Source organism: Rhinatrema bivittatum, chromosome 8, assembly GCF_901001135.1.
Source record: "Rhinatrema bivittatum chromosome 8, aRhiBiv1.1, whole genome shotgun sequence".
Taxonomy (NCBI): domain Eukaryota; kingdom Metazoa; phylum Chordata; class Amphibia; order Gymnophiona; family Rhinatrematidae; genus Rhinatrema; species Rhinatrema bivittatum.
Window position 1 is genome coordinate 170,324,828 of NC_042622.1, and position 22,130 is coordinate 170,346,957.

A 22,130-nucleotide genomic window follows, 5' to 3' on the forward strand; every position below is an offset into this window, starting at 1 on the left:
CTCCCTGGTCCAAAAGAGTAAATAACCAGATTCACATTTACTTGTTCAAGTCCTTTCATGATTTTCTAGACCTCTATCATATTCCCCCTCAGCTATCTGGCAGTAATCCCTTACTTATCAGATAAACCAGTAGTCATCCACAGACATTTTTAAACTTTTTTAAAGAACCCCCTTTTCCCTTTTTTTTTTTTTTTTTTTTTAGCAGTTTTAAGTACCAGTACAGTAGCCTGGAAACCTAACTCCAGCTCTGCTGGGGGAGTACTGCATATTAATGCCCTCATTTGCATGCGAAAGTGCTAAGCAGGATTCCAGTTTAGAAATGCACATTTTCTGCACGCAAAATGTCTTGCTGCATGCACAGTAAGTTTTGCAGGCAGAAAATGCACGCGTTCAGGGGCAGGCATAAAGGTGCGTTGGGCTGAACCCAGCTTTCTGCGCCGGAGAGCTTATAACAGGATCATGCACGCTACAGTACAAGGGGATGGGGGTCACCAGTGTGAGGTGAGGGTCAAACCCTTCAACGTCCACAGCAAGCTCGGATGCTGCCAGCGGCGTTACTGATAGAGCCCAGGAGAACATCAGTTACCAAAATAGACCTCTTTGGAAGTTGGGCGACTTGGAAACGCACGCCAATTAATAAATCAGTTTTCCTGCTTTAAAAGGCCAGCAATAAGCATAAAAGGACTCTCAGGCGAAGTATCTCTTACTAAATGTAATCTGATTCCGTACTCGTGCAGAGAGAGCTCTGCCAGACCCTGGGGAGCCGAGAGGATGCTGCGACTCGGCGTTAATGCGCATTTCTTACTGAAGACCTCTGCTGGCCAGCCCTGGCTCGGCGAAGGCTTCTCGGCTTGAAGCTGCCAGTGCGAGCAGAGAGGGGAGCTTCCGAAACAGGTGCAGGGACAGACAGGGCTCCTCGCCGGCCGGGTAAGTACCGCCCCGGGGCTGCACGGTTTGCTCGTACTTCCATGCGCTTTCGTTTGAGATTAAGCTGCCTAAAGCCATTTTGATCGCCGTGTTTGCTACCTGTTAGGCGTGCAGGGCTATCCAGATTAAGGGAGGGGGAGGGGCGGGGGGGGGGGGTACAAAGTCGATGCAGCTGGAAAGGAGGACTGGGCTGGTTTGTGAGAAATGAGTCGATGAAAGTGAATCCCACGTTTTGGGGTTTTTTTTGTAAATCGCAACAGCATCCAAATTCATTCAGGTGCCAAATGTGCCCTTCTTATTAATATTCTCCTCTTGTCCAGAGAATTACATTGAAGAAACCAACAGAAAAGGAAAATTGTATTTCTGGTTTTGCAAAATGTTCCTCAAAATCATTGACCCTTAGATTTTACCTTCAGTATCTCCACAACAGTTTTTACATACATTGTCAGTTTTAATTTTTCCTGGAAATTTCAATGTTAGAACAAAAAAGCAGTGGAAAAATGATTGTTACAACAGAAATGAAAAAAAAAAAAATCCGCGGGGAAAGTCCCTTTTTTTTGGTTATCACATTGAAATCCGCAAGCAAACTAAAATAAAAAAAACAAAACCTGAAAGGGACGGTCCCACGTGAGAACTTCCAGTCATGGGTTTTCTGCAGTCGCCGGAGCTTCCAGGGCCAAGTTCGCCGTCTCAGAGCCAAAAGCGAGCAGAGCCTCAGCCCACCTCTGCTGTCCGGCTCCGAGACTTTGGGAAGTTTGCGGCCTCGGAAGAATATTGAGCGGCACTGGGGCTGCCGGGCGACCTTCCTAGGTCCAATAATGGGGTTTTCAAGTCCATTTTGATTTTACCGAACAGTCTAATACAATCGGGGGTAAAGTCCAGCTCACCCAGCAGTTTGCTGTTTGCCACTTATTATGCCACTTATTATTATTTGCCACAATTACCATATTATTATGTCATAATAAGAAGGGCTTTTTTTTTTTCCATTCCGTGATTCTCCAGGGGTCCAGAAAGATCCAGTCCCATCTGAGCCCAAGACGCCCCCTTACTGCACTGTCTTGGGGTAGTTTTTATCCGTCATTGGGTTCTTCAACAAAACCCCCCCCGTGCCCTCGGTCGTCTTTCGTTTATTTGGTTTTAAAACGATTCCCAGAAGGTATTTCTGGAGAGCTGAGGCTTGTTCTCCGTCTCTAGGGTATCCTTGGCAGAAGTTCTCGATGCCCGTCCGAGAAGCTTTCGTTATTTTCGTGTCTTATCGTTGGGACCCCCCCCAGCCCCCTCCCCCTCTCTCTGTCCAGTTTCCGGATCCTCCGTGCCCCTTTCTCCCAGCGGTTACCTGCGCCTGATGGAGCGGACTCAGAATGGGGGGTAGGTGGGGTGGCCTCGGAGAAGTTTCAGGTATTCGGGACCTGATTGCTCTGCTCATTGGCACTTTCGTTATTCAAATGCACCGAGATTCCCCAGACAGGATGAAGAAGTTAGGAAGCGTTTTGGGCACTGAGGAAGGGTAAGGGAGGTGACTGCCTGTAGCCTCCACCGGCGACAGAGCCAGCCCTTGCCCGCTATACTGCTAGCAGTGCCGGTTGTAGCGCAAACCAAACTCCTACATCAGCAAGACCAGAGTTAAGGAGAGGCTCCAATCCGTGCAGCGCTTTCAGGCCAAATACAAGGTGTACAAGAAGGAACAGATGTCTGAGTGCAAACATTGTTTTCTTTTAGGAAGACGGCCTGCATGGATTTCTGAAAAGATTCCTCCTGTGAGTGGGGACGGCTCTGCTGTCCATCCTGCCGGCTCAGCAGCTTTACTTGACAGATTGCTGAAGAGGTAATGGACGCAGCCTCTGCTTATGGTTTGATATAAATGACAGCACCGTGCTGACCATGCAGAGCTAAGCACTGTAATTTCATTCATCCTTTCCAGAAATAATTAGTGGCATCACCAGCCATTTTCTAATGGCAATAAGAAATTGAGGATCAGATCAGAGGTAACTCACACAGCTTATGTTTAAAAGGAGGTGTTTTTTAGGGATGTGAATCGTGTCCTCGATCGTCTTAACGATCGATTTCGGCTGGGAGGGGGAGGGAATCGTATTGTTGCCGTTTGGGGGGGTAAAATATCGTGAAAAATCGTGAAAAATCTAAAAATCTAAAAATCGCAAAACCGGCACATTAAAACCCCCTAAAACCCACCCCCGACCCTTTAAATTAAATCCCCCACCCTCCCGAACCCCCCCCCCAATGACTTAAATAACCTGCGGGTCCAGCGGCGGTCCGGAACGGCAGCGGTCCGGAACGGGCTCCTGCTCCTCAATCTTGTTGTCTTCAGCCGGCGCCATTTTCCAAAATGGCGGCGAAAAATGGCGGCGGCCATAGACGAACACGATTGGACGGCAGGAGGTCCTTCCGGACCCCCGCTGGACTTTTGGCAAGTCTCGTGGGGGTCAGGAGGCCCCCCACAAGCTAGCCAAAAGTTCCTGGAGGTCCAGCGGGGGTCAGGGAGCGATTTCCCACCGCGAATCGTTTTCGTACGGAAAATGGCGCCGGCCATACGCGTATGGCCGGCGCCATTTTCCGTACGGAAAATGGCGCCGGCAGGAGATCGACTGCAGGAGGTCGTTCAGCGAGGGTTCCGGCGCCTCGCTGAACGACCTCCTGCAGTCGATCTCCTGCCGGCGCCATTTTCCGTACGAAAACGATTCGCGGCGGGAAATCGCTCCCTGACCCCCGCTGGACCTCCAGGAACTTTTGGCCAGCTTGTGGGGGGCCTCCTGACCCCCACAAGACTTGCCAAAAGTCCAGCGGGGGTCCGGAAGGACCTCCTGCCGTCCAATCGTGTTCGTCTATGGCCGCCGCCATTTTTTGCCGCCATTTTGGAAAATGGCGCCGGCTGAAGACAACAAGATTGAGGAGCAGGAGCCCGTTCCGGACCGCTGCCGTTCCGGACCGCCGCTGGACCCGCAGGTTATTTAACTCATTTGGGGGGGGTTCGGGAGGGTGGGGGATTTAATTTAAAGGGTCGGGGGTGGGTTTTAGGGGGTTTTAGTGTGCCGGCTCACGATTCTAACGATTTATAACGATAAATCGTTAGAATCTCTATTGTATTGTGTTCCATAACGGTTTAAGACGATATTAAAATTATCGGACGATAATTTTAATCGTCCTAAAACGATTCACATCCCTAGTGTTTTTGTTAATTAGGCCAGTGTAATTGGGAACTATGATGAGAGCCAGATAGGGACTTCCTGTTTTACAGCAGGTCCCACAAATGTCTTCTTTGGATATTTGCTGATCCAGTACAGGGCAGAGGGAGGAGGGCTTGGTCAGTATCTAGAGCTGTCTTTCTGCATGATCTGGGCAGGGACCCCCTATCCTTTCCTGCCGAACTGAGTCCAAGGAATTATTTATAAAAAAAAAAAAAAATTCCTCTATTTCAGATGCACCAGTGATGAAGGACTATTTAAATGTCACCCACCTGTGATTATTTCTTCTGAGTTGCTAGAGCACGGGGGCAGCCCCATCCCTTCCTCTGCTAGCCCATGTCCTGTGGTCACTTCCAGCCGCTTCCCCCAGACCAGTACCTGAAGAAATGAAGAAACTGGGCAGCTCCTCGGACCTTGATGAGTCAGACCAGACCGATGACACGACCTTTAGCCTGGAAACCGACGATGGGCGCAATGGTGACCTTAGTCAGGCCAACAAGCTTCGGCCAGCCAAGCCCAATGTCTTCTGCTCGCCCAAGCAGAAACGCCTGCGCTTTGGGAAAGGAGACGCAGACAGAACCATGGCACCAATGGACTCGGTTTTTAAGACTGAGAGCAAAGTACTGTCCCCCACTATCAAATTTAACCTAAATTTCGAAAAATACAAACACAAAATATGGTAAGTGTCTTCCAGACTTGGTCTAAACAATGGCTGTAAATGACTTATCATGGCTCCCGCCACCTTTGGGGAGGGTGCAGTTCGTGTGAAAGGCTCCAGGACCTGCAATAGCCATTTGGCACTTGGAATGCCCAAGATTTTGTTTGTGATTTAGGTTAAACCTGCACTGTGAAGAAAATCAGCAAGCAGCCAAACCCTTGTTATGACCAGTGTACTGTAGTTAAGGCCTACTTGTGTGCCAGGCAGAGCGGAGCACCTCATTATTATAACACCGTGGCACAGGGAGAAAACCAGAGGCTCTGGCCACCCAGGAAGTGCCATGTCCAAGGGCAACATGCCCAACAGAATCAGATTCCCGAAACCTTCTTGGCCTGACAGTTTGTACACTTATTGCCAAAGTAGCAGGAAAAAATTACAAAGTATAGAAGGGAAAAATAGCAACGACAGCTCCTGTTTTCTGGTGATGTTCAGGACTGTCTCTGGTCATATTACCTTACTGGCCCAGTAGCAGTGAATGAGTTATTTTGCTGCTGTTTCTTCCTGGATTAGACAGAGTTTTTTCCTGCTCATTTGTTTGCAGGACAAATTTTATTTTCTCTGGTAGAGTCTCTGTGATATTGTGTCTGGCATTGTTTTCCACCATTTCCTTCACTGTCAGTGAATTTGAAAGGTCAGTGATGCTTGCCGATAAGCCAGTGTATTCCACCATGGATAGCACATCCCACAAGCATCCATCGCACCTATGAACAGCAGTCCCTGGTGTCATTTTATGAAACCTTAATAAAAATGGGACAAAATTAGTGGAACTCTGTATTAGCTATATTACAGTCTCTGATAATGATATGAGATGACTAGAGACCTCTGTTTTCAGTTTTTATTTTATTTTTCTTGGAAGTTTATCAGTATTTATTGCAAGAACAGAAATGGGAGAGATCAGTGGGAAACATGATGCATCATTTTTCTGGGTAAATGTCATTTTTTTTTCTTGTTGCAGTAAAAACTGATAAATTCCCCAGAGCAGTAAAATAAAAAACTGAAAGCAAGGTTCCCTACAGACGACCCTTTATAAATCACAAGTTGATGGGTGTGTTATCCAGAATACGTTTTGGGCTTCAGTCTTCAGTCATGGTCTCCTTGATTTCCCTGGGCGCAGGCACAGTGCATCCCTGGATTCTACGACGAGCTGCATGGAGAAGACCTTTAAACTCTACGATCAGAGGAGGATCTTTGATGCTGTCACAGAAGGTTGCAAAGGGGACCTAGAGGACCTGGTCATGTACCTGCACAAGTCCATGAAATGTCTGACAGATGAGGAGTTCAAAGGTGCTCAGGCAGCTCATTCTCAAGGCACTTTGATTTTCCACAGTGCTGCGGAGACATTTCCTCTTCGGCAGCTTAATCCCTGGGGGCCTAGAAATCCCACATAACAGGGTCATTCAGGCTCCATTTCTTTCCTGGACAGGCTGATCCAGTCCTGGACCTGCCCTACTGAATGCACAGAGCCCTGTTTTTCTTTTAATGAAATAAGACCTACAAACTGACGTGCCTAACAGTTGTCAAACTGGGTCAGCCCAAGAGTTCCAAAATAATGTTGGTGGCCTCAGCGTGTGGCTACCAACAGTTTCTGGTGACTATTTTTGACTACTTTTCCTCTCAACACGCACACCCATTCCCTTTCCAATGCATTCGCCCACCATATCCCTTACCCCCTTCTGATGCACGCACCTAATCCCATTCCCTTCCAGTGCACTCCCACACCTCACCCTGACCCCCTTCTAAGGAACTCATCCAACCCCAGATTTCCCCATGCATTCACTGCTCTTGATGCACCCACACACCCTGAAGCATCTGCCAGAAGAGTGGCCAGTCCGGGTCACAAGTATCCATCAGATCCCCAATAGGTGATCTGTTTCTTGTATCTCCCTCCCAGAGATAAGCGCTGGCCTTCCCATGTCTACCTGGCTAATAACTGTTTATGGACTTCTCCTTTGACCTGAGATACTCTCCCACTCTCTAAGCCCCCTCTGATGCCCTCACCACTTTACAGAACTTCAATTCCATACTATCGGAGAAAGGCCCAGACTATATAAAAAAAAGCTGCCAAATGGGTTTGACTCTCACCTTTACTGGGTTACTGTGGGATAAAATCTCACCCTTCCAATTTTTTATTATTGAGTGTATAACTATATCTGTGAAAAGATTAAAAAAAAACCCACTCGAAACGGCACATTTTACCTCACAAAGTAAATGCAAAAACAAAAAGTGGTATCAAGGAACTCACAGGTCAAAGAAGTGTGGAAAAGAAATAAAGAATATTATAGAGGAAGCCCTCCATGTGTCACAGGGCCATTTCATTTTCACTTCAATGCACTCTGTTAGAAGATGAGCTTGGGGTGGAGGGGGAGAAGATGCAGAAGCAAGGAGGAAGATGATATGCAAGGAATGATGGAAAACTGATTTTGTTTCCTAGAGACAGAAACTGGGAAAACCTGTCTGCTGAAAGCCATGCTGAACCTGAAACATGGCAGGAATGAGACTATCCCCCTGCTGCTGGAAGTGGCAGAGAAGACTGACAACCTGAAGGAATTTGTTAATGCAGCATACACGGACAGTTACTACAGGGGTAAGGGAAGCTCACACCAACCTCCTGTCTTCAGGCATTTCCACAATATTTCTGTTTTGGAAAGTTTGCATTGCTCTTACAGGCTGAGGCAGGGTAGACCTCTCTTTTATCTCACTCAGCAGAGTTTCTTCCAGTATCGAGTGCACCAGTAGTGCAAAATTGCAACATAAGCTGGAAAGTTCTTCTGATTGCCTGCCGGTTGAGAAATACCATAAATAAGATGATGGGTTCCTCCACCTGTGATGTGTCTTGGCTGAAATGAGATCCAAAGGCTCAGCTTGGATCCCTGTTTGGGTTGGTCCATCCTGGTTCACAGTTTGCTTTGGTTTTAGGAGCCATATCTAGCCTGGTTCTGTCTTTTGATACTAAACAGTACTCTGTCCAGCTTGCCTGGTGGGAAATAGGCAGGAAGGTTTTTGATTATCTAAGCCAGGGGTGCTCAAACTAGTCCTATGGGTCACCCCAGCCAGTTGGGGTTTTTCAGGCACTACCTTCTGTGTAAGCAAATATTTCTCATGCATATTCATTAGGGATATCCTGAAAACCCGACTGGCTGGGGGAGCCCATAGGACCGGTTTGAGCTCATTTCCCACCTAACCAATGACTGACTGATGTACTAGGCCATCCAGTCACAAATGAAAACTTCCAAATTGGCTCAGCTGCCTCGGCTTTGGAGGTAGCTTCCATTAAATTCAAATGGCCTCTCCTATGATTGGTGTGAGCTGAGAACTAATGCCTGTTTCCCTAGGACAGACAGCTCTGCACATAGCCATTGAGAGGAGGAACATGTATCTGGTGGAGCTCCTGGTACAGCACGGGGCAGATGTTCATGCCAAGGCAGACGGAGAGTTCTTCAAACAGGCAAAAGGAAGACCTGGTTTTTATTTCGGTAAGAGCTCCGCACAGGGTGGCATCTAATTTTCTGCTGGTATTGATAATAAAAATGCTGTGATGCCTAGAGATAGATTATAGTCTATAACAGGGACTTTGCTACCCTGGAATTAGTTACAGAAGATGTTCACAACATCAGGGAATTTGCCATAAGAATGTGTTTATTATAAGAGGGATTTTTTTGTTCTTGAGTCATGACAGGTTTGAGTTATTTCTCCCCTAGGTGAGCTTCCTCTGTCCCTGGCAGCTTGTACCAACCAAATAAACATTGTGAAGTACCTTCTGCAGAACCAGTACCAGCCCACTCGCATCTCCGAGCAGGACTCGATGGGTAACACGGTTCTTCATGCACTGGTGGAGATAGCAGACAACACCAAGGAAAACACCAAGTTTGTGGTTCACATGTACAATGAAGTTCTGATCCTTGGAGCAAAGATTAACTCAACCATGAAGCTGGAGGAGATCCTCAACAAGAAAGGCTTGACTCCTCTCAGCCTTGCTGCAAAGACAGGCAAGATAGGGGTAGGTGTACCCAGCCAGGATTGGTCTCGCTAGAACCTTAGTTTTCTTATTAAATAGAGGAGAATCAAGGATGGCTGGATTCAAATGCAGTAACTACAGCATTTGGCCAAAAGTAGAATTTCTCTTCGCCCCTATATTAGTAGTATAATACTGTACTCTTATTCTCTATTTGTCCTGCCGTCACTAGAATAAGCGTGCTACTAAGCAAACTCTTCCCATGGATATGTCTTAAATGCATAGATTTTTTTCCATGGTCACATGAGCTGCAAGCTCTACAATGACACAACATTAGTGGAGTTGGTTCAGACCAGTGGTTCCCAACCCTGTCCTGGGGACCCCCCAGCCAGTCAGGTTTTCAGGATATCCACAATAAATATGCAAGAGAGAGAATTTGCATGCACTGCCTCCAAAACATGCAGATTTTTCTCTCATGCATATTCATTGTGGATATCCTGCAAACCCGACTGGCTGGGGGATCCCCTGGACAGAGGTGGGAACCATTGGTTCAGACTGTGAAATCTTCTTTATTTATTAATATTCAGGTATTAGCATACATTCTCAGGAGGGAGATTAAGGAGTCCGAATGCAGCCACCTCTCTCGCAAGTTCACAGAATGGGCCTATGGGCCCGTGCACTCTTCCCTCTATGACCTGTCCTCCGTGGATACCTATGAACAGAACTCCGTGCTGGAGATCATCGCTTACAGCAGTGAAACCCCGGTGAGCACCACACTGAGGCTTTGCAGCCTTTTTTTTTTGCTGCCCTTTGTACGGGTGGGTGGGTGTTAATCCAAATTGGTTTGCATTGTTGTTCTCTCAGAATCGTCATGACATGCTGCTGGTGGAGCCCTTGAACCGGCTGCTGCAGAATAAGTGGGATCGCTTTGTCAAGCGCATCTTTTACTTCAACTTCCTGATGTACTTCACCTACGTGATCATTTTCACCCTATCTGCCTACTACAGGCCTGTGGTAGGACAGGTTAGTTTTGCCATCAGCCTAAAGCTGGCTTCTAAAGGCCCAATAAACCTGGCAGAGCTGCTCTGTGCCGTTTTGGTGGGCTGTGTGGGCTCTCTGCTGTTCCAGCCAGGGAAGCTGCCCTCTTGGCCTGTAGCAGAGCCTTTGGGTTGAAGCACAAAGGCTGGTAGTAGCTGAATAACAGGACTGAGGGGTCTGGGAGGATGGGACAGCAGATTGCATGATGGCATTCAAAATATAAGAAGGGGGTTTAAGTTCCCCTTAGTTGTATTCTTACCCACTAGTGTTCTACAGAGCCAATCTTTTTCCACCTGTCCCTCTGAGAAGAGTTCCCAAACCCTGATGTTCTTCAGTTCTGGAGTGCAAACTTCTGGCTGGGTGATAGTAATAGTGATCAGAGTACTGAGTGGTAACACAAACACACACACAGCTAATTTATAATCTGCATGAACCGAAAGTGCTTTCAATGCAACCCTGCCTCCGACATATCTAAGCCTGAAGCTCCTACGCATTAATTCTATGTTTAAGATGAACCCTGCTATTGATGGAACAAATAAATATGGGCAGACCCGTCCCCTCCCTCTTCCCCCTTTCCCCACCACACCCTGGGCGTTTCTACAATCTGCATAATACTGAAAGTAGGGAAGATCCCCGGGGCTGAGTGGTGGAGCAGTCTGGAGAAATCCCATTACCCTGCAGGGTTGAGCTCAGACGAGAATGACCGTGAGCCTTTCTTTTTCTCTTGTGCTGCACAGCCTCCCTTCCCGTTCGTGCACACCACGGCTGCCTACCTGCAATACAGCGGAGAAGCAGTAACTGTCCTGGGAGCCATCTACTTCTTCTTCAGAGGCGTGAGTGCTGCAGACAGTGTGCTCTGCTGAAATAGAACAGAGGGAGAGTTCTCTTAAAATATTCATGTTCTCATTTCTGAGTGATTCTAGTGCAGGGTAAGGGAGGGGGTGTAGCTGGCCCCGGTTATCTCTCTCTCCTAGTGCTCCCAGCCTGCGGGAGGACGGTTGTGTGGGAATCCTCTTGTGTGGTGAAGAAGTGCTGCAGCGTCCATCATGCCCTGGGTGAGGAAGGCGCGCGGGGGAAGGACAGTGAAGTGCCAAGCCTCGGGATGGGAGCGGCGACATGAAAGGATACCGGAGAGCACCCGCGATGGCTCAGGACATTATCCGAGATCTCTTCTTTCCAACGAACCCACAAGAACACGGCATAGGCGGTCATTAATTCTGGCCTAGCCCAGGTTTACGGTTTCTCATCTGTGAGCTAATAGGTATACAATCGATTTTTGTAACCCGAAGTGATCTTATTAAAATTTCTCTCTATGACGCAGATCCAATATTTCCTGCAGAGACGCCCGTCCTTGAAGACGCTATTCATTGACAGTTACAGCGAGGTTCTCTTGTAAGTGCTCTGGGTTTCTATCCTGCTCCCCCAGGGCTGGCTCTTTAACTTATTATCTACCCTGACTGCCAACAAAATCTTCAAGACATTACAAGAAGTAGGCGATATGTTAACTTCACATCCTCAGCCGGTCAAGAAACAAAATCATTTGCCTTTAATGCAGCCGCTAGAATCTTAAGAAAGAGCTAATGTTGAAGACGAGGCACTGTAAGAACTGCTTTAATAGCACTTGGAAGGAATCACCAAAAGTGGTATTTCTGAATCCCACTGTTTAACATGCCACTGCTTTTCAGCATTATTAGTAATGAGAGGTGAAAGGCTTTCTAGCTTGGTCATCTCTGGGAAGCAATGGGCACACAGGAAGAGTTAAGATTCACAGGCCATGAAGGGAAGGTTTGTGGGTAATGTGGCACAGTACAGATGAGCAATTATGCCTGCACATCTGCATTTAAGATCATACGATATTACCACTCACTGCACAAACCTTTACATCTTCTGGGCATTGTCTTCTGAATTAGGTGGGACACATTCCTTGTCGATGTAAACATTCACTGACAAAGAAACTGATTTGAAAGGAACCAAAAGTTTAGGTTAAATGTTATTTTCTTCCAAGTTGAGAGCCATGTCAGTGGTTCTGCAGGCCCAACCACCTTCTGCTTCCCTCTCCTATTGCCAGCTGGGATTAACAGAGCCAAGAGAAGTAGGCAAGTCATTTCTGGTAGGGATGTGCAGCCAGAAAATATCCATGGGGTTTGTTTGGTTTATTTCTTTTTTATTATTCATTTCATTTTTTTTTATTCCTTTTCATTATAGTGTGCACTAAATTGAGTTAATGGACAATTAATTCAATTTAGTGCACACTAAAAATGAAAACAATGCACATCCCTAATTTCTTGTGCAACTTGGCCTTTAATGGAGAAATGATTTTTATTTTCTGAAATTGTTGCACTTCACCTCTCAAGCCGCACCTATAGCATTAACACTATATACTTGCGGGGGAGGGGGTATTTCACCATAGACAGTTTTCTGGTAGCCTTTATGGACAAAGATGGCTGCTGTGAAATAACTGGGGCTAATCCGGCTTCACTCATGCTCTTTCTCTCTCTCGTGATGCAGAGCTGGAAGTGTCGCACTGACGAGAGCCTGTGTTTCCCTTTCAGCTTCATCCAGGCTCTCTTCCTCTTGACCTCTGTGGTGCTGTACTTCTCTGGCAGGCAGGAATATGTAGGCATGATGGTTCTGTGTCTTGCCCTGAGCTGGACAAACATGCTGTACTACACCCGGGGCTTTCAGCAGATGGGGATTTATGCAGTCATGATCGAGAAGGTGAGCGGGGAGGCAGTGACCTGTGCTTTAGGAAAGGAAGCAGTAGATGAGTATGTTGTATTGACCGACAAAGAAAATCTGGAGCTATAGTATTATATGGGGCATTCAGAGCTTTCCTGCTACCAGTCTACAGTAACTTACAGAATCCAGCAAGGGAGCCCTCTGAAATGAATGCCTGATTCATCCAGGAAGCTCTGACTGTTTAATGACACCTGTTACGGGAACACTCGACCCTTCTATGGACTTATTGCCATCTTGTGGCAGATGTATTAAAGCAATATTCCCTCTCAATTAAAAAACCATCCTAGCACATATTCTAAATGTCTGCGGCTGATGAAAAACCAAAACTGAAACAAGCATAGCGCACTTAGATCCCAACTGGATTAAAAAAGTTCTGAACTGAATTCATTTGGAGATTCAAGGCTGTCTGGCAATGGCCCTGATTTATTGTGGCCGGTCCCAGCTCAGCTGTCACATTGTTATCTGGCTCGGTTTAGGCTGAAGGGAGAGCAGGGAAGGTCCATCCAGCCTACTTCCTACTGCTCCTCTCTTCTCTCTGGTTGGTAAGCATGGGGGAAGGTGAACAAATATCCCATCTCTCTAACCAATTCTACAGCAGCGAGAACAAACTCCTTCCTGAGCTAAAATATGATGATTGCCTCAGAATCAGCAGAATGGAACTTTTCCCTGGCATGTACCCACCAATATCGCTCTACCTCCCAAAAGCTTTGCTCACTGCTTCTGAATTGATTTTGTGCACTGATTTGCTATTTTTTCCGGTTGTGTTTGTTTTCTTTGTTGTACCCCCCGAGATCTCGTTGTGGATTGGTGGACTATAAACGTTGATAAATGAATAAATAAATACAGTAAATCAGCAGTAGTTACTTCTGCTGGCAAAATACTGCAAAGTTTTTCCCCTCTGCTCAGTCTCCCCTGCTTCAGAGTTCGTCTTGAGGAAGTCGCCCTTCCTTATGCTGTGAACCATCTGATCCGGCGCTAAAAACCAGGACCTGGCCACCTGGCTGCCCTTTCTCCCATGCTGCGCAGTTTAAGATAAACGCTGCCTGTGTATTTATAGAGGCATTATATGTGCTTGGTAATTAGGATTTCCACTGGTGATAATTTCAATAATTAATTGACAGTTGCAGAAGAAATTCAGGTCACAGAGCCAGCAGGGGAAGTTCTGGCATCTTTGGCAGCGACAAAGTGTTTTTTTTCCCCCACTTTAAACGTTGCGTTTGTTTATTGTAAGCTGATTGTGAGTGTCTGCTCAGCTTGGGGGTCTTTGCTTGTGACTCCTTGATGTTTAGGACCCGACATTACCCCTGGACCTTGGGCTTTTATCTCCAGGGATTTCTCTGGGGGATCCTTCTGCCTGCAGTCTCTCAGGGTTGTCTTTTCTGTTGCAGATGATCCTGAGGGATTTACTGCGTTTCATGTTTGTCTACATTGTTTTTCTCTGTGGATTTGCAACAGGTAACTTTTTGGTTTCATTAAGTTATGCATCATCCAGGCAGAGTACGGCGATTTGGGGATGAGCAGATTTCCCAGTTCAAACAATAGCAGCATTTACCCACTGCTAAGAATTTCCCCTTTTCTGCTTCCTGCTTTCCTTTATCATTTCTTTCCTATGATTTTAGCATAAATTATTGCTGTCCTTCTTACTCGGTGGTGATTAAACCTAACGTTTTATCTCCTGGCACCACACCTTGGATTGCAAAATGAATATTTGATGCCAGACTAAATGCTGTAACGTGGTAAAGGAGAGAATGTCACGGCTTGCACGAACCTCCCACATGACAAATCAGAAGGGTCTGATAAAGAATCATTGCCCAGTTATTGTTTGTCCATTCTTGATTTAACAATTCTGAAGGGTCGGGCTGGGGGCTGGGGGCTCAGAATAGGACTGGGTGGGTTGTCTGAGTGGAGAATGGAGGGTGGAGAAGGAGGATTAATGGTACGGGGATTCAATTAGGGAGACCAACCACTCAATGGCGACAGTCAGTCAGTAAGGTATTTGCTCCTTAGGAGTACGTTCAGGGGAATGAGAATGACCAACGCCTCAGGACTCGGCTGTGTTAGGGTTCTGCTCTTACCTCTGATTTCTGACTTATTTCAGACTAAGACCAGGAAGGCCAAGCACTGGAGAACACAACTCCCATGCCTAAGGAGGTCAGGGATAGTGTCTTAAGTAGTCTGAGCAGCAGTTTATATTGCCAGGTGGAGGTCAGGATGCTGAGTAGTTAAGTGCAAAGGAGAGAAGGAGGCTTGATGAACTGGAAGAAGGACAAAGTGAATAATGAGGGTCCAAGATGGATACAGGGACAGAAGCATGGAAAAACAAGACTTGGGAGACCCATCTCCCCAAGCTCTAGTACAAGGCGAAAGCTTCAAGCAGGAGGCCACATTAACTGTGCTGGTCAGTGAGGCCTAGCCTCTGGCAACCAATGAGGAGTGGGTTAAGGTAGTGTTACCCTGCTGCAGCCTAGAAATCAAGGAATATGAAGGTATTCAGAACCCATAAAAAGCAGAGTCCCATGAGTAGGATATACTACAAATCCCCAGGTTCCTAGTTCAAACCTGAGCCCTCTGACACTGCTGTACTCCTTTTTTTTAATGTTCTAAAGTGTGAGCTAGGCCTCGTTTTCTATATGTGGCATGCCGAGTGATTTGTCTTCTCCTCTTTGCCTTCTTCCTGTTGTCCCCCCCCCCCCATGATGAAAAGCTCTGGTCACTCTGCTTGAGGAAGAGGAAACTTCTGCTGACAGTCAAAAATGTTCCTGTAGTGCCAACCAAGGGAGACGTGGCACCGGCAGATCCTACAACAAAGACATATCTCAGTCCCAATCCTACAACAACCTGTACTTTACCTGTCTGGAGCTCTTCAAGTTTGCCATTGGAATGGGGGACCTGGAATTCACGGAGAATTATAAGTACAAGGTCGTCTTCTACTTCCTACTAATCCTCTATGTTATTCTCACCTACATTCTGCTCCTCAACATGCTGATCGCATTGATGGGGGAAACTGTGAACAAGATTGCCCAAGAAAGCAAGAACATTTGGAAGCTCCAGGTACTGTGTCAGATGATAATTTTCAAACCAGCGCGCAGGCGCACATTTGTGCACATAGGTTGGCCCGCGCCAAGAGACGCAGCCATTTCTCAACATACGTGTGCATATGTGCCCGTGTTATAAAGTAGTCTGACCATGCGCACGAGTGGGTCAAATTTTAAGTGGGTGTGTGCATGTGTGCACAAATCCCGCTTCTACCATGGTAATCTAGGAATTTTAAAAGGATTGCGCCGACACCATTCCCACTTTTACCAGTTCATTCCCAGTTCAGAGATAGGTCCTCCAAACCCCCCTCATTTAATAGCCTTCACTCCCCCCCAGTTAGTCCTGACCCTTAAAAACTTGTAGATTGGCCTGGTTTTCTTTATTTTTTACCTGGCACAGCTCTGGTTCACGCCTATACCCTGCCCTTTTTTTAAAATCTTTGGAGATGTGCACGCTGAGGGAGATATGTGTGTATCAGGGTTGCTTTTAAAATCCACTCGGTGCGTGCAAGCCCGACTTATTCGTGCATCCCTTAATTAATGCTCTCGCCGGGCTTTTAAGATTAAACTTTATCTGATGGGGCAGGAGGTGTGACATAGGACTTAGAGCTCTGTAATAAGGTCCTAAGAAAGTGCTTGTAGAAGATTCTGGCAAAAATTCAGCTCAGTCTTTCAGTGTTTGAATTAGTTAAATTTGAATGGGTGGGGGCCTGGAGCCGGCCATTGATTTGGTTTTACCCCTTTGACCCCTGTAAATAGACCTGAGAAAGAAGCGGTGGAAGGATGCTCTGTCCAGGGTGCTGGGGAAACAGTTCAAGGCAGAGGAGTTACTCTTCGCTTCCAGTGGTCGTGCAAACCATTATCATTACAACTGGAATTGTTAAATGTGGGATTTGTTTTCCAACCATAGCTTTAAAAGCTATTTTTCTTGTTTCTTGGTATGGGTGAGGGGAAGGTGAGGGGTGAGTATGTAACCTTGAAAATGGCAAAGGTCATGAATACTTTGATGGTTGCAACCCTCTGGAAAACAATCAACTTAGTTGTAAGTTTCTATAAAATCCATAGAGGTGTAAAAAAACCAACTTGAAACTGTCATCTCAGTATGCTGCAAATCTGACGGCTCCCTCCTGCCCTACAATGATTTCTTCATTTCCTGATTTTCAAATGAAGATTATCATCAAGAGAAAAGATGAATTGCAGTTATTCTATTCTAATTCATTATTTTAAAAGATAAACATCACAAGAAGCAGGGTGGACTAAGTTACATCTAAGTTACAGTCTAGCATGGCATCTCAGGAAATAATGTACACTGTGTAGTGATCCATTTTTACAGTCATTCCTGATACATCCGTTCTCGCTGCTTTCCTGGGCCACACTCGGGTGCAGTATATTTCTCATAGTTACCAGACAGCTAAAAGCTTAAGACTCTTGTTTGATGGAGATGGCTTGGCGTGCAGCCCTCTAGAAATGATAAAGCAGCCGCGCTGGTGTCCTTTCACCTCTCGTTTCGGCCTTTGCAGCGTGCCATCACTATCCTGGACATCGAGAGGAGCTTTCTGAACTGTTTGCGTGATACCTTCCGATCAGGGAAGCCTGTCCTGGTAGGCACCACCCCAGACGGCAAGGAGGACTACAGGTGGTGCTTTCGGTAAATTCACCTTTCGCAGTTTAATGCAGTGAAATATTACACAAAGAAACAGTACAGTTGCAATGTCTGGAAGCTGATGAGTTCTCATGTTGTCATGCGTGCCTAGCACTGCTGGGGGAATAGGGAGGGGAAGAGAATGAGAAGGTGTCAGGACTATAGACCAACTATTCCAAGAAAACCTGTGCTTTCCAGGCTTTGGATCTCTCCCTTTCTTGATCTGTTGTATCTTTCCTTTCCCTCTGTGCCACCTTTCCTCCCCCCTTTCTGTCTCTCTCCAGTGTGGATGAGGTGAACTGGACCACATGGAATACAAACCTGGGGATCATCAATGAGGATCCGGGAAACTGTGAAGGATTCAAACGAACCTTTAGCTCTTTCATCAGGCCCAGCAGAGGTGAGCTACTCCAGGTCAGGTGAAGGAGCTGCTCAGCTTTCCCCTTCCCTGGGCATGACAGTCACTTTGGTGCAGTTGTGGTGTATATTCTTTGCTTTTTGGAGCTCAGTATCTGTGAGATCCTAGTTATCTGCAGCTAGAGGCTCACTGATGATCAAGTTACTGATCATTAAAACCAAGGATGCAATTTGTTGCAGGGTTTTACCCAGTCTGCGGCTGAGGGACAGATCTTTCATAAAGTACATTGAAAATTTTGCAGTCTTGTTTTTCTTTGTTTGTTTTTGGTTTTCAATTTCTGGACTCATCTCCCCGAGCTCCTGCACCTCTGAATCAAACTACAGAATTGAGCATCTCCAGATGTGCCACTTTGCTTAGGACTAGCTCCCCTTCCAGGCTGTTCCTGGTAAAAAGCTGAAGACGTTTGTGGGCAGTCTGCAGGCAGCTCCATGGAAACTTTGCATTGCAAAGAGATGACATTTGGGGCGGGTACTCAGGGTTTGCCACGGAGATTCTCTGCAACTTGTTACCCGTCTGCCCTGGGTTTCTGTGCTTCTTTCATATGCATCACTTTGGCTTTCCTTCTTTTCTGCTTCCTTCCTTTGACTTCTCCTGTGGTTTCCACTCCCAGTTATCTTCTATTCACTAAGGTCTCGATCTGGTGAAGTTTAGAGATATCTCTTTAGGTCAAAGCCAGTAAAGTCCTGAGACAGACACAGCAGAAAATTCTTTAGGTTTAATGGCTCCAGATATTTATTTATTTGCAAAATCGAGGCCTGTGCCTCCCCTACACAAGATTTCCTTGTGAATCTTACAGAAATCTGCAACTTTAGTTTTCATAAGATTATATACAGAGACCAAAATACAATAGGAGTTGGCATAAAAACCAACTTTCTAACAGGAACAGAAAGAAATTCTTATCCTAATTTTTGCATCAAGACACATAACAGAATAGTTGGAACTGGACTGTTAGTAATTACTGTCTGCAAAGTATTAAAGAATAAAACTGTTTTGATATTTCATTGTAAAACAGATTATAAAGGATGTCGGTTTTTTAAGGCTTGTGTGGATTCACTTTTGCAATCTCTACAGCTTCATTCTGTAACTGAGACCACAATCTCAAATTATTTCTTTTCCTAAATGAATAAAACTTTGGTGAAAGAAAAGATGCCTGGGTTACAGCTCATTTTGTCTTGTGGAAGAAGTAATTGTTTGGTTTTATTAGAGATAAAAGGGGGAGGGGTTAGGAAAGCACACTGGCTACTCCTGTTATGCTGACTGAAAACAGAACCTTCCAATTATCACAGTCGCTGATGACAGATTTGGGGAATTTAAGGATTTATTTAGCCTTTTCAGTGGGAGCTGAAGGCAAGTGACACTCAGGTACTGTAATTATTTACCTGTTCCCCAGTGGGCTTACAGTCCAAGGGACTTATTTACAGGGACGGTAACTTTCAAACCGGCACACGGGTGCACACTGGCGCACATACATCAGCCTGCGCCCAGGTGTGCAGTCATTTTATAACATACCTGCATGTGAAAATATACGCAGGTTATAAAATAGCCTGGCTGCACACTCACGTGCACCAAATTTTAAGTAGGTGCACACACAAATCCCATTTCTACTGCAAAAGTCGAGGGATTTTAAAGGGGGCGCACGCCAATGCCGTTACCAGTTTGTCCACCAGTTCACCCAGCTAACAGCTAGGTCCTCCAGACCCCCCTGGTCTGATAGCCTACGCTCCCCCCCCCCCTCCAGTTACCCCAGACCCTTTAAACCCCTCCGAAATGGCTCTTTCTTTTCATTTTATAACTTACACGCCTTCCATAGTAGAAGTAAAGATACACAGTAGGGACCTTGGCGCATAAGTAATTTACGCGCACAGCTCTTGGCCAGGCCCTGCCCCCTTTTTGAAAAATGTTGAGATGTGCACGCCGCAGCGCTTAACACGCATATATGGACAGTTTTTAAAAATGCAAGCCTGGCTTGTTCACGCACCCCCTCATTAATGTATGCGCCGGGCTTTTAAAATTCACTTTTAGACGTTTTCTCCCATTTTGTGTCTATGGGACAATGCCTAATAAGAGGGTCCAAAGTTTGCAGCTGAGGCAATGGAGGGTGAAGGGCCTGGCCCAAGGCCACAAGCATGGAGAGATGCAGCTGATTGGCCAGTAAGCCTTGACATGCCTGTACGTTTCTTTTTTCGGTTAAATGCTTTCCATGCAGATGTTTCCTCTACTCTTCTTGAGAAAAGATTTGAATTTTCAGGTGGTCCGGGAACTGTAATAGCAGCAAAGCAAGGATCCAGTTCAAGTTTTAATGATTGAATGGTGCTGAGCATCTGTGCTGCTTAGAGATTTATGACAAACAGGAGGAAGCTTGCACATACGCCACAAAGAACCTGAAAGCCACTGATGCATTCAGAACAGGGGTTTGAGCTTGTCTTAGTGCTGGTGAATCGGAGAAATCAGTATAATCAGGGGAGGCTTCATCAGGAAATGGGAATCTCTTCCATGAGCTACTTGCTGACATATTTGGTGGATGCTTCTCAGAGTTCATTAAACATGAAACAGGAGTTTGATTTTCCTGCAGTAGAGATTAATGGCCTTTTTCCTTATATGTTACAGGGAAAAGTTGGCGGAACCTTGTTCCACATCTCCGGGATATAAACAGCCGAGTGAACACAGCCAAACTGCCTGAAGAAGTCAGTCTGAGCCCCATCGCAACTCATCCCTCTGAGCATGAAGACGGCAGGGTACTGAAAGATTCACTTTCCAAAGTTGTGTAGAGGCATATTTTTACATAGCTGTAGAGCATGATCCCATGGGAGTGATGTATTTAGCCTGATTCAGAGCTGCTGTCCTTTCCTCTGGAGTTACGTGTTCAGATTCTGGTGTAGCTGAATCTCCCAGGCCCTCAGCGTCTGACCTTCTTACCTTCACCTTTTCTACTGGAGCCAGACCAGTGATGAATGTCCTTATTTTGTGCACCTGGATATAATATGTCTAGGTCTGGCCTTATAAAATTAAGCTGTGGAGAAAACGGGACACAGTAAGGACCAAGGCCTAGACAGTTGGTTTCCTTCTGTAAATGTTGGAAATTTTCAGAGTGTTCAGAAAATAGCCACATTTCATTGTCATTCAGAATTTGGGTATTTTTTTTATCTGTCCAAACTCTGACCTCCAAGCAAGGACTCACCCAAGTTTGCCACAGCCGTGATAATGAGAGAATAGAGAAAGCGACTCTGTCAATAAGGGAGCACAGGTGGCTGCTCTATCTCAGGATAATATGGGCACGGTCTACTGGCACTTACATTTCTAATTTCCTCAGCATGATCTGCAAACATGTAATAGTCTGAACAAGTTCTTACTGTATGGTGGCTATAAAATTAATGTGATAAGGAAATATCCAGGGGTTTCAGTATTAAAAAATAATTATTGGGCAGTAGCTAAGCCTTCATAGAATCTCCCAGTAGGGTGTATTTAGAGGTTGGCTTTGCTGGTAAAGGTATAAATAATTTTCAATGACAGGGACAATGGAAGCCCTGGAGCCACAGGTTTGGGACTAGTCGCCCTAGTTCTTCCACTGGTCCTGCTCATATGCAAGTTTCAGGAGCAGAGCAAGACGCAGGACTGTGGGGATTATGCCTCTGATCTCCTGTCTGTATTGGCTGGAGAGGAAGTCGTGTCCAGGCTGGGGGCCCAATCAGTGGTCAGCAAGAGCAAGAAGCATTGCGATTGGCCATATAGGCCCAGAAAAGGAAGTTGTGTCCTCAAGTGGGCAGGAAGAAGGAGGTCCAACAATGGCTGGCAAGGGCAGGAGGCATTGGAATCAGCCCTGTACAACCAGAAAGAAAGCCTAGGGAGTTGTGAGGTCCTGTCTGCAGGCACATGGGGCCACAAGGAAGCAAGGAGCAGGAGCGGAGTTGGCTGGCCCCTGCAGCAGAAGAGAGGAAGAACAGCATTAGCTAGCACTTGGGATGAAGAAGGAGGAGCAGTGTCTGCTCCACAAACAGGAGAAGGGAGAGAGAAGAGGCATCCAAACCTGCAGGGCGCAGGGAGGAAGTTTCTGCTACTGAGAGTGAGGGAGCATGTGCTTGTGTGAGAGAGCATGTGGTAGAGGCAGAGTGCATATGTATGTATGAGAGAGCATGTGGGAGAGGCAGAGAGCTTATATATGTATGAGAGAGCATGTGGGAAAGAATATGTGTGTGACAGCATGTGGGAGAGAGTTTGTGTGTGGGTGAGAGAAGACAGAGAAAGTTTGTGCACTCCCAACCCACCAATCCAGGAGAAGCTCAGGGTGACTGGAAATCAAGAGTTCCCAGAAATAAAGAATAGGAGATTTTTTTTAATCTTTATTAGCTTTAATTATTGGGTGTTATTTGATGTGTCTGGTGTTTTGAAATATTTTACTGCTGTTTATGAGTTTTTAATTGTTGGATTTTATTCGATTCATCAGCTATTTTGAATATTCTTTTT

The 22,130-nt window shown here is 46.0% G+C and overlaps 1 protein-coding gene across 1 annotated transcript; it reads left to right on the plus strand.

Annotated features, from left to right (window-relative positions):
- The first annotated feature begins 4,513 nt into the window (after positions 1-4,513).
- TRPV1 (transient receptor potential cation channel subfamily V member 1) lies at positions 4,514-21,782 on the plus strand. The gene is made up of 15 exons (XM_029614048.1): positions 4,514-4,806; positions 5,930-6,129; positions 7,277-7,429; positions 8,178-8,318; positions 8,544-8,842; positions 9,385-9,561; positions 9,662-9,820; positions 10,573-10,668; positions 11,157-11,227; positions 12,388-12,553; positions 13,963-14,029; positions 15,279-15,625; positions 17,130-17,257; positions 17,536-17,651; positions 20,277-21,782. Exons 1-15 carry the CDS (start codon positions 4,514-4,516, stop codon positions 20,435-20,437), a joined length of 2,574 nt encoding a protein of 857 aa, XP_029469908.1. The 3' UTR covers positions 20,438-21,782.
- Positions 21,783-22,130: the final 348 nt, after the last annotated feature.

Bases quoted from the DNA above. Each gene is read 5' to 3' on its own strand.
- TRPV1 (XM_029614048.1), top strand. From the start codon at position 4,514: ATGAAGAAACTGGGCAGCTCCTCGGACCTTGATGAGTCAGACCAGACC. The intron at 7,430-8,177 runs GTAAGGGAAGCT...CTGTTTCCCTAG, and splicing joins CACGGACAGTTACTACAGGG to GACAGACAGCTCTGCACATA. The intron at 17,652-20,276 runs GTGAGCTACTCC...TATATGTTACAG, and splicing joins TTTCATCAGGCCCAGCAGAG to GGAAAAGTTGGCGGAACCTT.